General features: G+C 44.9%; 1 protein-coding gene across 6 annotated transcripts in view; it reads right to left on the bottom strand.

Moving 5' to 3' along the window:
- The window catches only part of NBAS (NBAS subunit of NRZ tethering complex), a 339,915-nt gene that overhangs the window by 13,211 nt on the left and 312,660 nt on the right, over positions 1-14,044 (bottom strand). For 5 of the 6 annotated variants that reach the window (XR_004521674.2, XM_033837994.2, XM_033837995.2 and 2 more), the window contains 2 exons: positions 10,563-10,701; positions 5,192-5,320 (listed from right to left, as the gene is read on the bottom strand). Coding sequence is in view for 4 of the 6 variants with exons in the window: in XM_033837994.2 (XP_033693885.1) it covers positions 5,192-5,320; positions 10,563-10,701 (268 nt within the window). In the remaining 2 variants the exon portion in view is untranslated. Of the gene's footprint in view, positions 1-5,191; positions 5,321-9,438; positions 9,598-10,562; positions 10,702-14,044 lie in introns of those variants that run through there. The other variant, XR_012325807.1, reaches the window with a different exon arrangement.

Raw genomic sequence — 14,044 nt, 5'->3', positions numbered from 1 at the left:
ACTACCAAATGTAAAATAGCTAGCGGGAAGCAGCCGCAGAGCACAGGGAGATCAGCTCGGTGCTTTGTGACCACCTAGAGCGGTGGGATAGGGAGGGTGGGAGGGAGATGCAAGAGGGAGGGGATATGGGGATATATGTATACATATAGCTGATTCACTTGTTATACAGCAGAAACTAACACACCATTGTAAAGCAATTATACTCCAATAAAGATGTTAAAAAAAATAGATCAGTTTAATGGCAATTGGTATCTGTAAGAGATACAGGAAAACACTCACTTGATCCTTCTTTGCATGACTGGCTCGCTTCAGCCTAACCTGGTTTGGATACGCTTAGAAGAAAACCAGCTGACGTAGGGCCAAAACAAAAGAAGGGCTTTGCAGACACCAAACAGGGTTGTTAGGAGCCCCGCCCAAGGTCCCTGTTATCACAGCACGCCGAGGCTGTGGGGGCATGTGTGAGCCTGCCTGACTTCAACGCGAGAAGGCAATATTACGGGAGCGCTACAGCGGGGACAGATGCTCACCAGGGAGGTCCTTGTTGGAAATATGGATTGAGTTAAAGGGGGAAAAAAGAAAGGAAGGTTTCCCGGTTTTATATACATGTTGGCCCTTGAACAACGTGGGTCTGAACTGTGCTGGGCCACTTACATGTGGATTTTTTTTTAAGTAGGAAATACTACAGCACTGCACAGTTCCTCGTTGGTTGAATCCACGGATGTGGAGGACCTCAGATGTGGATTCGGAGGAGCCTCGGATACAGAGGGCCAAGCCTAACTTACACGTGGCTTAACCCCTGTGCTGTTCAAGGGTCGACTGTAAACATGTTAATCCAAGCATGCTTTTCTGAGAATCTTTAAAGCTCTCCCTCCAACCTAGACACTGGTCACTGCAAGTAATGTTGGGAGGTTCCAGTACCTTCATGGCAAAATTAAAGGAGATAAGAATCACATTTATTAAAAAACCATGAAGGACTGTGTTGTGGAAGCAACTGCACCGGGCAGAACTGAGATCCACATGTTCAAGATAAAGGCTGCAGGCTTCATTGTAGAGGTGCTCTCTTACGAGGGCTTTCAGAGCACAGCACAGAGCACCCAGGGAGTGGTCAGCTCCCCACCCCTAGCCGGGCTGGACCAGGGCCCAGTGACTTAGCGGATTTGGAAAAGGAAGCCCTGTACCGGGCAAGCTGTCAAGCTAGCTCTGTGCTGCTCTTTTCAGTGCTGATATTATATGGTTCAAGATGCTTTCAGCAAGTTCACTACCCCGTGGAGACAACCCTTTTCCAATATCAGAGAGCCCACTAAGTTAGGTCAAAAGAAGCGGCGTGGTCAAGTACAGGCTCTGAACGCTGGATCCAGGGTTTCAATTTCAGGTCAGGCTACTTACTAGCCGTATGACCTCTGAGGCTCAGTGTTTTCATCTGCGAAACCGGACTGGTATCTTTCCAGAGGATTATTAAAAAGGGAAGGTCAGGATGTTCCTATTATAACACCTGGCACAGTTGGTACTGGAAGATAGTTATTACTAGCATCAGGGAGAAACGCTTAATTAGGTGCCAAAGGTCTTAAACCCTTTCATGAATGATTCTTTTAATAGGCACGTGGTCCAGGGCAGTCCCTGTGGTGTGGCGTCGGGGCAGAGGCACTGAGCAGCACTAAAGGACGGCGCAGTGAAGAGCAGAAGCCACCAAACATCCGGAATTATGAACCGGGAAATGTTTCAGTCTGTGAAGCTATTGTAAATACACATCTGCTTACTTTGATGGAATGAGTCAAGAGACTTCCACCTGGTAGAAAGTATCCAGAGATGAGATTCAAACTCACCAGCAACGAATATACTTCTTGCAGGGAAGAAGGTTTTGCAGGTGAGCTCTAAATCTCACAAGGCTGATGGAGAGGGTGATCCGGCAGTCAGGACCACACCAGGGTTTTAATTATTCATCAGCGACATAATCTCTAAGAAGGCCTTTCTATTTCTGGCCTAGGAAAGAAGCTGTTGGTCATTTGTAAGGACATGCCAACCACCAGAGGCTTGCAATTTCAGAAAAGTTTAGAGAAAGAAGTGAGCACCGCTATTGGCGGAGAAGCTGGTATAATCTCTGGCATCAGCATTAAGTACCATCCTTTTAAATGTAAACACCTATAAAGCTGTCAGTATCTTATAACAAACAGCAGAATAATATAAGCTATCAGCAAGCAAGTGGAGGCGTTTTCTGCCTGGATCCACGCACTGTGCAGGAACAATTGCCCATCAGAGGAGTTCCTTTGACAAATGTTTTTTGCTTTTGTTGTTTTTTTCAATGTCAACAGGAATTACCGTCAACAACCAAAAGGGCAGAAACAAGTTACTTGTTAAAGGGGGAAAAAAGAAAGGAAGGTTTCTTCCTTTCAGCCCCCCGCACCCACAGTAATGGACAGAGTGAATAGCAAAATAAACACAAAAAAAGAAAGCCAACATTTCATATTCTTCACTGTAATACCAAGTATGATTTAAAATAGCTTGACAGGAGCCCTGCAAAAAGGCCCAATGAAACTCTTCCCTTAGAAAAGTGTAACATGACTTTTTAATGGTGCTGGGAGAGCAAGGATAAACTATAGTAATTTCTTTTCATTTATATCGCACTCTTGAAACGACAAAATTACAGAGATGGAGAACAGATTAGCAGCTGTCACTGGCTGCTGGGTGGGTGGGGGAGGGAGGGGCTGGCTGTGGCTATAAGGGGTGGCCTGGGGGGTCCTTGTGATGGAGCTGCTCTGGGTCGTCACTGTAGTCACATGAATCCCCAGGGGACAATACTGCATAGAACTTTACGCGCGCGCGCACACACACACACACACACACACACACACGAGGGCACGTAAGACTGTGAAATCCAAATCAGGTCCAGAGACTGTATCACTGTCAACGTCTTGGTGATAATGATACTATAGTCATGCAAGATGTTACCACTTGGGGAAACTGGGTGAAGGGTACAAAAAATCTTGCTGTTATTTTCTACAACTGAATGTGAACTTAAAACTATCTCAAAATAAAAAGTTAAAAAATGTTTAAAAACTGGAAAAATCTGCAACACTTTCTCTGGAGGATGCAAAAGCTTCCATGGACACACCTGAAGGTCACAGATGGGCCAGCCTAATGTGAGTACTCAACTTAGTGCAGAGAAGTTACAAGTCAGCGTCATTACTGAATTCCTAAAAGTAAGGGTCTCCGTGGTAGGTAAGTGACTCGCCTCAGCAATTTACACCTCTGGCTTTGCTTTTCGCACCTGAAGGCCACAGAGGGTTTGGGTGTTCCCACCACAACCCTAGGCGGACCACCCACAGACTTTTAGCACAGTGCTGCACGTCAAACGTGCAGATCAAAGTGTTATATGGGGGGAACTAGTGCCATTTAAAAATGACTTGGGTGATGCAACATTCCCATTTGATTTCTTATTTTGATGGTGTGTGCACGTGTGCGTGTGCACATGCGTGTATGCAGGGGTGTGTGGCAGGCAGCAGGGCTGGTTCACAGTTAGGGAGCCCCCCTTCTAGTTGCAGTTCTGATGCATTTGAGATAAAGAATCTTTAAAATGAAAACTGACACGCTCACCTATGGAATTCAGGAGTGTGTCAGGAATGCCCTACACAGGACGAACGGGGAACGGCAATGTTTAAATACATCACTGTTTTATGCTCAAAGAGGCCCATGGCAAGTTTTAGTGGGAAGACCTGAGCAGAGATATGAATACGTTAAACGGCCGTGAGGGAAAAAAGACACTTAAAGTATGCAGCCTGATTTTCTCCAGTTTTCCCTTCTTCCCGATGTCTTGGATTTGCAATTAAAAATCAGCTAAGAAAAAAAAAATCTCACTGCAGTTCTTAGTTTCTTGTAAATTCCCAACATTATGCAAGTTTTATTTCAGCACAGAGAGACAGGGAGGTTACCACTGGACAAGTCCCCTCAATTCCCTACTTCAGTCTAGTTTCTAGAAAGGCCCTTGTCATGCTCAAATATCAGTGATAACGAAGCATTTTTTTTTTTTTTTCCTGTACGCGGGCCTCTCACCATTGTGGCCTCTCCCGTTGTGGAGCACAGGCTCCGGACGCGCAGGCTCAGTGGCCATGGCTCACGGGCCCAGCCGCTCCGCGGCATGTGGGATCTTCCCGGACCGGGGTACGAACCCGTGTCCCTTGCATCAGCAGGCGGACTCTCAACCACTGCGCCACCAGGGAAGCCCCACGAAGGGCATTTTTATCAACACAAAATCTTTAGAGAAACTTTACATTATTTTGAAAATATATCTAAATGAATAAAGGCACTAGGTTTTTCTCATTTTGTTCACTATTACTGTTTCCAAATGCAATTATGTTCTGCTTTCTGCATCCTTTGTCACTGACAAGATTGTACATCCATGACATCTGTTCATCAGTCTCCTCACTGCACCACTGCTCTAGGATCCCGCTGCCCTCTCTGGTCCCTAAAAGACATCCTCTTATGTTTTTGTTAAAGCACACACATACGCGCTTCAAGTGAAAGAATGACCGCCCTGCAGAAGGGCTTCAGTAAGGACAATACAATGCAACTTCATTAAACACAACCCGGAGCTATCTAACCCTAAAGTGTAAAATTTAAAAAGGGAAGTGAAAGCTTCTTCCTTAACCATGATAACAAGGCAACAGCCTTGAGGGCGGACACCCCAGCCTTGACACTAGCCCCCCATTCCTCCAACGAGGAGGGGCTTCAGTGGTGCTGTCAGCCGCCAGAGGAAACACGAGCTCGAGATTCCCGATGGTGCCAGGAAACATGACTCTTTGTCACCTTTTATTAGTAGATAACCAAACACATGCAGGCACAGAAAACCTGCTTGATGCTAGGAGCTCCTCGACCAAGATTTCAAGTGGCAAGGACTAGTCCGCTAGTCCCAGGCTGCTCTGACATTTTCTTGAGGCTAATACACGGCTTCTCTAGAGAAAATGCTTCATGATCTGGGTTTGTATTCTTGGCACCTAAACCCAGAGTGTGGTTCATGGGAGGAGTTTAGTGAATGTTTGTGAAAGAGACAAATATCTACTGCTTAGACAAACGGAAACAGCTAATGTGGTCAGAGTGGAGATAAAATAGTCCTGAGTAAATCACGGTTGTTCTTGATGAGAATGGCATTACTAATTCATTTCTCTGAAACATAAGAAAGAAATTCCGCAGGGAGCACCTTAGCAATGGCAGTGATGTGGTCCAGGGCCATGGCGTGCAGACGCTCATCTCGGCTCTCGAGGAGAAGCTTCAGAGACGGGAGCAGCAGGGCCTGGTGCTGCAGCAGCGAGCATAGCTCCTTCACACCCTGGAAGCACAAGGGCAACTTTGTGAGTGAGAAGGAAAGGGAGCGCGTCAAAGCGCTGGCATGATTCTGCTTGTGTCTTTCCACACCTTTTCCTATGAGTGTGTGTGTCTGTGTCTGTACAAAATGCACACATGGGACCACCTGATTTAGTGTTTGATACCTGCTTCACTCACTTCACCATCTATTCATAAATCTCTCCAAGTACCAGATATTCATCTACAACGTTGCTATTTTAATGGCTGCATAGGATCCCGATGGATGGATATAGGACTGGAATTTATTTTCCTAAACTCTCAGAGCTCTAGTTTCCTCCCAAGTAAAACAGAGGTAAACTGTATCTACTCTGCAGTGTGGTGTGTGTGTGTGTGTGTGTGTGAATAAGTATTAGTGAATAATAATGTACAATGCTCAGCATATACTAGACGCTTAACAATAAAAACTATTGTCAATTGTTAAAATTATCAAAAATATCTAGTTATCACCCACTGTAACAAAGGAAATCAGCAATTTGCATATTTTAAAACCTGTTTATAGTTAATGTCAATGTAAACTGGATACTTGATATACTTAAGATGCTCCATCTTCATAAAAAGTACCTGTGGTCCAGAAAAATGAAAATGGATTTAGATTGTCACAGACATATTTGCATTTTATTCGCGGCCCTTTTTTTATGCTGGCTGAACCTGCCATCAGAGAGCAGGCTTTTCTATAAGATAACAAACGATAATCTTTCACAACAAAAGTATAAAAGCATAGAAAATAAATTTTCAAGCTATTCTTCCCTGCTGAGTTACATGTTCCCTCGGTGTCCTGACTTTAGCTGTAATGTGAAGAACAGAACACTTGGACCAGAGACCGGACAAAGAGCGCAACCTCATTATATAAAGCGAGGGCTGTTTTTGAAAGAACTGGGGGTCACCGCCCTGTGTGGGACGACCCTCCTCTTGTGCTACTCCAACAGGAGCACATCGGAGGAGGAAAACTCAAATGCATGACATTTTCATAATTCCTTTACGTTATTATAAAGAGTAGATAAAAGAAGGCTGACATAAAGAAGCCCTGCTTAAAGCTTGGGATAAAGGTCTCTTTGGAATTCCACTCACTGTCTTTTATTGGCTTGCACCCAGCAGGTCACCGCTGGAAATCAGGCTGTGCCCCCCAAACCCGTGTGAGAATGATCAATATCGGCTGGGTAACAGTTCTGTAAAATGTGTACTTCAAACACGGATTCTCATTCAGGAAAGTGCTCTGCATGCCTTAAGGCACGTACCGCATACAGAGGCCTCTCGCCCAGCATCTGGGCCAAAGAGAAATGCGGATTTTTAATCTGGGATGCCAATACCTGCAGAAAACACTTGGGAAGACGAAATATAAACCCCCGTGCGTGACAGTCCAGCCCAGCTGCCACGCACCAACCTGCTTCCTCCGCCCTCCTCCCTGTAGCCTTACGGCCTCGCCCTCCCACCCTGCACAGTCCTCTGAGAGCAGCGCCTGCACGGGAGATCTCCCTCTCACCACGGGATGCTCTGAGCTGCGCTGTCCAGCAGGGCAGCCGTGGGCCACGTGGGGCTTGTGAGCATTTGAGATGTGGCTAGTGCAACTGAGAAACTGCATTTTAAATTTTATTCAATTTCACTTAAGCTTGATTTTCATACCCACGTGTGGCCCATGGCTACCACAGTGGAGGGTGCAGCAGAGAGTGTGAGGCTCTCACGGACCTCTGGGTCTTCGCACACGATGTAACCTCTGCTGTCTCTCTCTCTTTGATTAACCCCTACTCATCGTTAGGTCTCAGCTTACAAAGGCACAGGAAAATTCCATTCCCTGCGATGGTACCTCTGATGTCCCAGGTTTGGCACTCCCATATTCTGGCTGTACCTCGTTGAATATTTCCTACGTTATCTGTCATCTTGTATTATTGTAATCATTCATTTGTCTATCTGCCTCACTGGAGGGCAAGGAGCTTTTTCCTTCTCTGTATTCCAAACTTGCTTAGTACATACTGTACCCCAAATTATTTGTATTCTCTCTCTTAACTCTCATATATGCTTATTCAGTAAGTTATCAGTAATTGGTAAATAGGTATTTCTCGGTAATTTATGATATTTGGAAGAAGCATATCACTTGGCTGATCTCAGCTTTGATGAAAAATTTATGGAAATAACCTCTACACCCCTTTGAGCAGGCATAATGGCTCGATATCCCACAGCCAGACAAGGACACCCAGGAATGGAAGAATTCACTTTATGAGAGCTACTGAGTGCTTTTTATCTCTTAGCTAACAGTTACTGGCTAAATACGTACTTGTAATTAAGGACTATACTATATTCACCAGGTATTTCCCCCTGTGTTACAAGAGGACAGTTTATTAGGATGTTTATAAAGGGATTTGAGTAGCTGCAGGAAAGGTCAAAGTAGCAAAGGGAACCACAAAACACCTTATATGGTACGTTCGCAGCTCAAACCTGTCTGGCCATCAGGACACAGAACAACAGTGAGAGGCCTTGAATGCAGAGAAGCAGGTGGGCTGGGGCCCAGAGCCAGGCCAGAACCCTGGGCGCTGGTCCTCCCTGTGGACTGGGGTTTATGGTGATGCCCTGGGCCCTGTGGCTGACGGTCGTCCGAGCAGCGGGACCGGTCCACCAGCGGTCCTTCTGTCCTCACGCGACCCTCCCACTGGTCCTGGGGTATCCGGCACCTAAAGGTGTGGCAGGGCCCGCAGCAAGAGTGTGGAGCACAAGGTGTGCAGGGGTGGGTGTCGTCGATTCGAAAAATCGAGCTCTTGATGTCCTCAGGAGTGCCTCAGCCGTGAGAGAGAACAGTCACACTAAGACTGAGAAGCCGGGGTCAGCTGGGCTCCCTCGTGAGCTGGGGGGCGGGCTCCCACACACCTGCCGCAGTGTCTGCCCTGCTAGTTCCTGCTGCGCCTCTGCAGGGACCCTCGGGGGCAGCCACAAGTAGATGGAACTTGGGATTTTACATCTGTATGCCAGGAGCTTGTTTTATGCCCAGTTGCCAATTTCTTGTTCTCCAGATACCCCACTCCTGAGGACGCTGCACGCGTTGCCACGGACGGAAGCTGAGAGGAGGATGTGTTAACTGTCAAGACCGTGGGACACATGACCTGTGAGAAACAGTGATTTTATCTTTCTCTAATATTTTCCATCAGCAAAACCATCATGGCCATAAGTAAACAAGTACCGTGAGCAACAGCAGGAGATCGTGAAAAGAGCCACAAAGAAAAAGAATCTCTACATATGGCAACTTGGTAGGAGGATGGGAAATGGGGACGAAGGATAAGGTAAGCCCCTTTAAGTCCCGTCAGAGCTAATCAGGCAAACGCATCTCACACACCGGGCAGTAGGGCAACCAAAGGTACTGGAGGAAAAAGAAGTGAGTCATGGATAATTTTACTGCCACAGGGATACTAAATCTCATGGAAGTCTGAAATGAGACTATGTAGATTCCAAATGCGGTAAAATAAACTTAACAAGACATTTCCATTTTATGATAATACTGTTCCTTCCTTTGAAACAATTCTGATTCACATTTGAGCAAATGTAGTGATTAATAAAAATAGTACACGACATTTGCAAAGTTCCTTCAATCATGGCATCCTAAGAAAAAGAATCTACATATGTACCCAATTAAAACACAGAAAGTAGCAAAACAAAAATGAAGAAAAGTCACTGTGGCAACAGAGCTCTTGATGATGATCTTTCAAATCATCAAATTGGAACAGAGAAGCGATAATGACCCACTTCAAAATGGGGCTCAATCCAGTACCTTACTCCTCACCCCAAGAGAATGATGGACTCATGAGAGATGGTGAACTAAGTGCTACGGATGAAGAAGTGAAGACACAGCCTCAGGTCACGCTCCGCCCAGGAATGGGGACCTCACAGAACAGTCGAAACAAGAGTCCCCGCTGAGGTCATGTGGTCTAACCCCTTGTTTCAGAGATGAGAAGGTGGAGGTCCAGAGATCCTAAATAATGTCTTCCTAACCTAGATTCAATAGAACTGACGGTGGGACACTTCTGGTGTTTGGTCCTAATCTAACAATGCTTGATCTTAGCTTATGTTAAGGCAGAGATGAAACCCATGTTATTTACTTACCCTGGTGGGGGTAAGACAGTGTGTTGAGTCCCCACTCTCTGCAGTATGCTGAATCCTGCCTTGGGTGAAACAGAGATGCTACAGCCATGGTTCCTACCCTCCAGGTGCTCACAATATAGCAGAGCCGATCACAGGTAGATAAGCATCTGACACAGGCTACTGGAGTAAGGGGAAGTTATCTTTGGTGCTGGTACTTTAAATATTTTATAGAATAATTCTGTCATTCTGGTGGTTGAAGACGTCTTTAAATGGACACAGTATTTTAAATTCAATCAAAAAACACTTAGCCAGTCCTTCATTCAGAAAACAATCCATTAAATTGCATTCATAAAGAGAATATTTTCCCTGAGTGATTACAATGAAGATTCAAAGAATCCTGTTTACAATTTTATTTTCAAGTTTATCTGCTACGTGGTAGAAACTCAAAAACCAATTAATCAGTTTAGTGCCATTATCCAAAGGCTTAAATTTAAGACATGTAAATTGCTCAGACAATACATTGCTGAGGTCAGATCCACAGCAGGGGGCTGTAGTTAATATGTGCTTATTTTAGAATGTACAGATTTACATATATATTACACAAATATCTCTGGGACACATATTATAGGATCAAACAGAGAACAAGGTCAACATGGAGGTGGCTGAGTTTTTACCATGTTCACAGAGAATAAATATTGTGGTTATGCAATCTTATTACAATGATGTCAAAAAAGTATGTGAAAATCAGAGTGTCTGGTTACCTGCCAAGGAGTGCTAAGGTAGCTGCTATGTTACCAACTGGCCTGGGTCAGCCAGACAGGACACTTGAGCTACCGTGACCTCTTAGAACAGAAACTTGAGTCAGACATAAAAGGGCACCCAAAAAACCCAGAAAACTGGGTTCTACTCTGGGACTTGTAAAAGGGAAACTGCTTCAGAGCTCCAACAAAGAGAAAATGACCTCAAAGAATCCTTTTAGCCCTGCTTTTCTTCATTTGATCGGTCACAAATTATGGGCTTTACTTTCCCTACCGATAACTTAAGCTAAATGTTCCCCAAGTACAGTCACTGGTATTGTTTACACCAAAGAGCTGGGAAAAGGAAAGGGATATCCCCCAGGAAAGCCACTTGAAATAGCCACTCACCTCTGCAGGGAGCATCTGTTCGGTGTTATATAAAGAGCGGCAGATTTTCAAAACTTCATTCCCCAGCCCTTCCTTGTTCTCCACCGTACATCTGGTTAGCATCACTGTAGCCAGTCTCACCCACGGATTATTGGTTATGCTGGTTCGAAGGGAGAAAAATGCAAGGCATGGGAAACGACGAAACTTATAACAATTGTGATAAGAAATTTTAAAATAGAAAAGAAATCCCACTTTTTCAAGTAAAATGCTTTTGGCAAATTGCAGTCATAACCTGCACGATGTGTTCCTTCACGTCTATCTTGGAGAAAAGACACCAGCCCACAGAGGGGAAAGAGCTTGCTGTGGTATGGACAAGTGCCCCAGCAGCATGGAGCCAGTGGGTGGACGCCAACCAGTACAGACTGCTTTGAAGTCCAGCAGCTCAGGCCGGCATTCCGGCTCCCTGACTGCTTGCGCGAGTCACAGAAGTGACTTCTACACTCTCAGCCTAGTTGTATTGTTCTGGGGACGCCACCCAGCCTTTCTGGGCCTTGGTTCTTCTCACGGCGAAAAGGCAATTTAATGTTTTCCTTGCAGGCTTGCACTGCTTAATGAATGACGTTTGGCATTGTGAAGTATCGCTCTCAACAGCAGGCACATCTTACTAGTTATTTCTCTTATTTCTGAGACATAAAAGCACAAAAGTTTGCCTTTTGTTTCCCTTCTCTGGCAGCCGCTACCTTGACTTCATAAAAACATCACGATTTATATTTCAAGAGACAAGTGAAAGGTACATTCATTCTGGGGTACTGATTTTACTTACAACATTTTAAAATAATTTTACTCTTTATTAAGAGTCTGTTGTCTCATTAGCACAGCACTAGCTTCTAGCCACCGAACACCAAAGGATGGTCCCTCCCTGGAAAGAATTTCATTCCTTGTGCCTGAGAAAAACATCAAGTGCAACAACAAGGGGACTCAGAATACTAGCCTTTGGCAAAGCCTTTGTGTCTCAGCTCAAACTAACAACTTGTGAGGACAACGGATGCTGCTTATTTCAAGGTACAAACAAAGCTCAGGGAGCATCTGGTTGACGGATGAGTCTTCGTACACTAGAGGACTCGCCCTCTGCTTTCCTCTTTAAAGTCTGGATTCAGTTCTCCTGGGGTTTTCCCTAACAGGCCACCTCCCTGAAGCAGAATTGCACAGTGCATCCCAGTGGCTTTTACAACAACTATCAAAACATATTGTCCAGTGTGTACAGGTCAATCCCAAACTCCCTAACTATCCCTTCCCCCTACCCTTCCCCTCTGGTAACCATAAGTTTGTTCTCCAAGTCTGTGAGTCTGTTTCTGTTTTGTATAGAAGTTCATCTGCACCATTTCTTTTTAGATTTACACTGCTGTATTTAAAATGGATAACCAACAAGGACCTACTGTATAGCACAGGGAACTCTGCTCAGTATTATGTAACAACCTAAATGGGAAAAGAATTTGGAAAAGGATACATGTATATGTTTAACTGGATCATTTTTCTATATGCCTAAAACTATCACAACATTGTTAATCAACTATACTCCAATATAAAATAAAAAGTTAAAAAAATGTATTTTACACCAGCCAGCTGTGATACACTGGAGGAAAACTACGGATCTTCCCTAATGCAAATCTATTATGCTTTCCATACATGTTCTGACAAGGGACTAAAACCAAAACTCCAAAGTTGGTACCAGTAAATTAGTGGTCATGTGGATCAAGCAAAGTTCTTGAAAGTCCAATTTTTGACTTTACCATGTTGATCGGCAACATTCAGTCATTGCCACACTACCCCTCCCTCCCCGCTCCCCACACTCCTCTCCCCTTTTCTGGTTGTTCTGGAAGTGCTGGAGTCATACGTTGGATCATCTGGGGGAAAAAAAGTATTCCCAAGTACTTTTAAGAACCTGTTTTAAGTGTTCCCTCATACGTTCTTCTGTGCTAAAACACCAGTTTGAGCCAGGAAAGAAGCAGAAATGGACTTTATTTGACTTATTATTAAGTCAAATATGTATGTATAACTGGTTATCGCTTAGGTAGAGGAGACACAGCTGGTAAGAGGGTTAAGTGGACTCTGGTAATGCTCGGTTCTGATGCTAATGATTTCATAAAGGAAGTCTGTAAAACACAGGTTACTAGCAACTTACAACTTTCACACAGGACTACAAAAGCAAGAATATATGTTTGAAAATGAGTATCTTTTTGTCTACAAATGCATTAAATGTTTTAAATGCAGGAAGTGTTTTAAGTAAGCCGAGTTTGCTTCTTGTGGGTAAGTGAGTGAGTTGCAATGGTCAGTGTTCCAGAAGTAAAAGGAACTGCAGAACCACAGTTAGCTAATCTACCGGAAGCATCATACTTCCAATTCGAAAAATTCTCTTTAGACTCAGAGATCCATTTTGAGTGTATGAAGAAATCTATAATTCAACTCTCACGATCTTCTAAAAAAGGGAAGCATTACTGACAATGTAATTAGTGGGTCCCACATCTATTTCCCATTATCATCTCCTAGGAGCTGTTGAGAAACTGAGGCCCAGGCCCCGGTACCGAGAGTTGGACTCGGCGAGCCAAGCATGGGACTCTGTTTTTAACAAGCACCCTCAGGTCCCGGGGCAGCTCTGCCAAGATAATTGGGAACCAAATGGAAATGCTGTTCCAAGGCACTGTCACAAGCGACACTAAAGCTTTTACGATGTGGGAACCTGCACTGCACGGTTTTAGAGTGAAGGTAAGAACCTATGCTCAAGCGCAGATGTCAGCACGCCATCGCTGCCACAGATGCTTGAGATCTAAGAGACGCTTCTTGCCTTTCTGAAAACACTTGGTTAAAAAAACAAACCAAACCAAAATGCCCCCCTCCTTGGTTTGCTTCAGGAATTCCTAACGGTCTCGTCTGAGGGTGAAGGTAAAGGGGCTTGCCCAGATGTTCCTTAGCGCTCCTGAACTGCTCACGGAATCATTTCGAGAAAACATCCTTCTGTGTACATCTGAGGTGTGGAGACATGTACTGGTCTGGGTGCACAAAGTGCTGGCTGACGCGGGAAGAGCAAGGCGAGTCCCGGCCGCCGAGACATTCGCAACAGAAGCGCGGATGCTCTCGTTTTTTGCCAGAGGAGCAGCAGTTCTTGACAGACAGCATATGTGCTCAGAGGAAATCTGGCCACTTCTTCCAAAGGACTCCTTGGCCGGCAGCACAGGGACTGTGTGCCTACCGGGGCAGCTCTAGTGGTGCCTGCAATCTCAGCCTGACACAGAGGATCAGCACGGGCTGTGGAGGTTCCAGCAGCTGTTGGAACTCTGTCTCCTCCGTCTCAGGGCCAGGTGCTGCCTGAAGCTGTTGAACTTCTGAGCTTCCACGTTCTCATCCGTAAAATTCGGTAACATCACCTTCCCGTGTAGCTTTGCTGTGTGACTTGACAGTGTATGTCAACGGCACATAACACTGTGTTCTCAATAAATGGGAATCAT

Source organism: Tursiops truncatus, chromosome 14 (assembly GCF_011762595.2).
Source record: "Tursiops truncatus isolate mTurTru1 chromosome 14, mTurTru1.mat.Y, whole genome shotgun sequence".
In the NCBI taxonomy this organism is placed as follows: domain Eukaryota; kingdom Metazoa; phylum Chordata; class Mammalia; order Artiodactyla; family Delphinidae; genus Tursiops; species Tursiops truncatus.
Note: the sequence above shows the minus strand (reverse complement) of the source record. Positions and strands in the feature narration are given on the sequence as shown.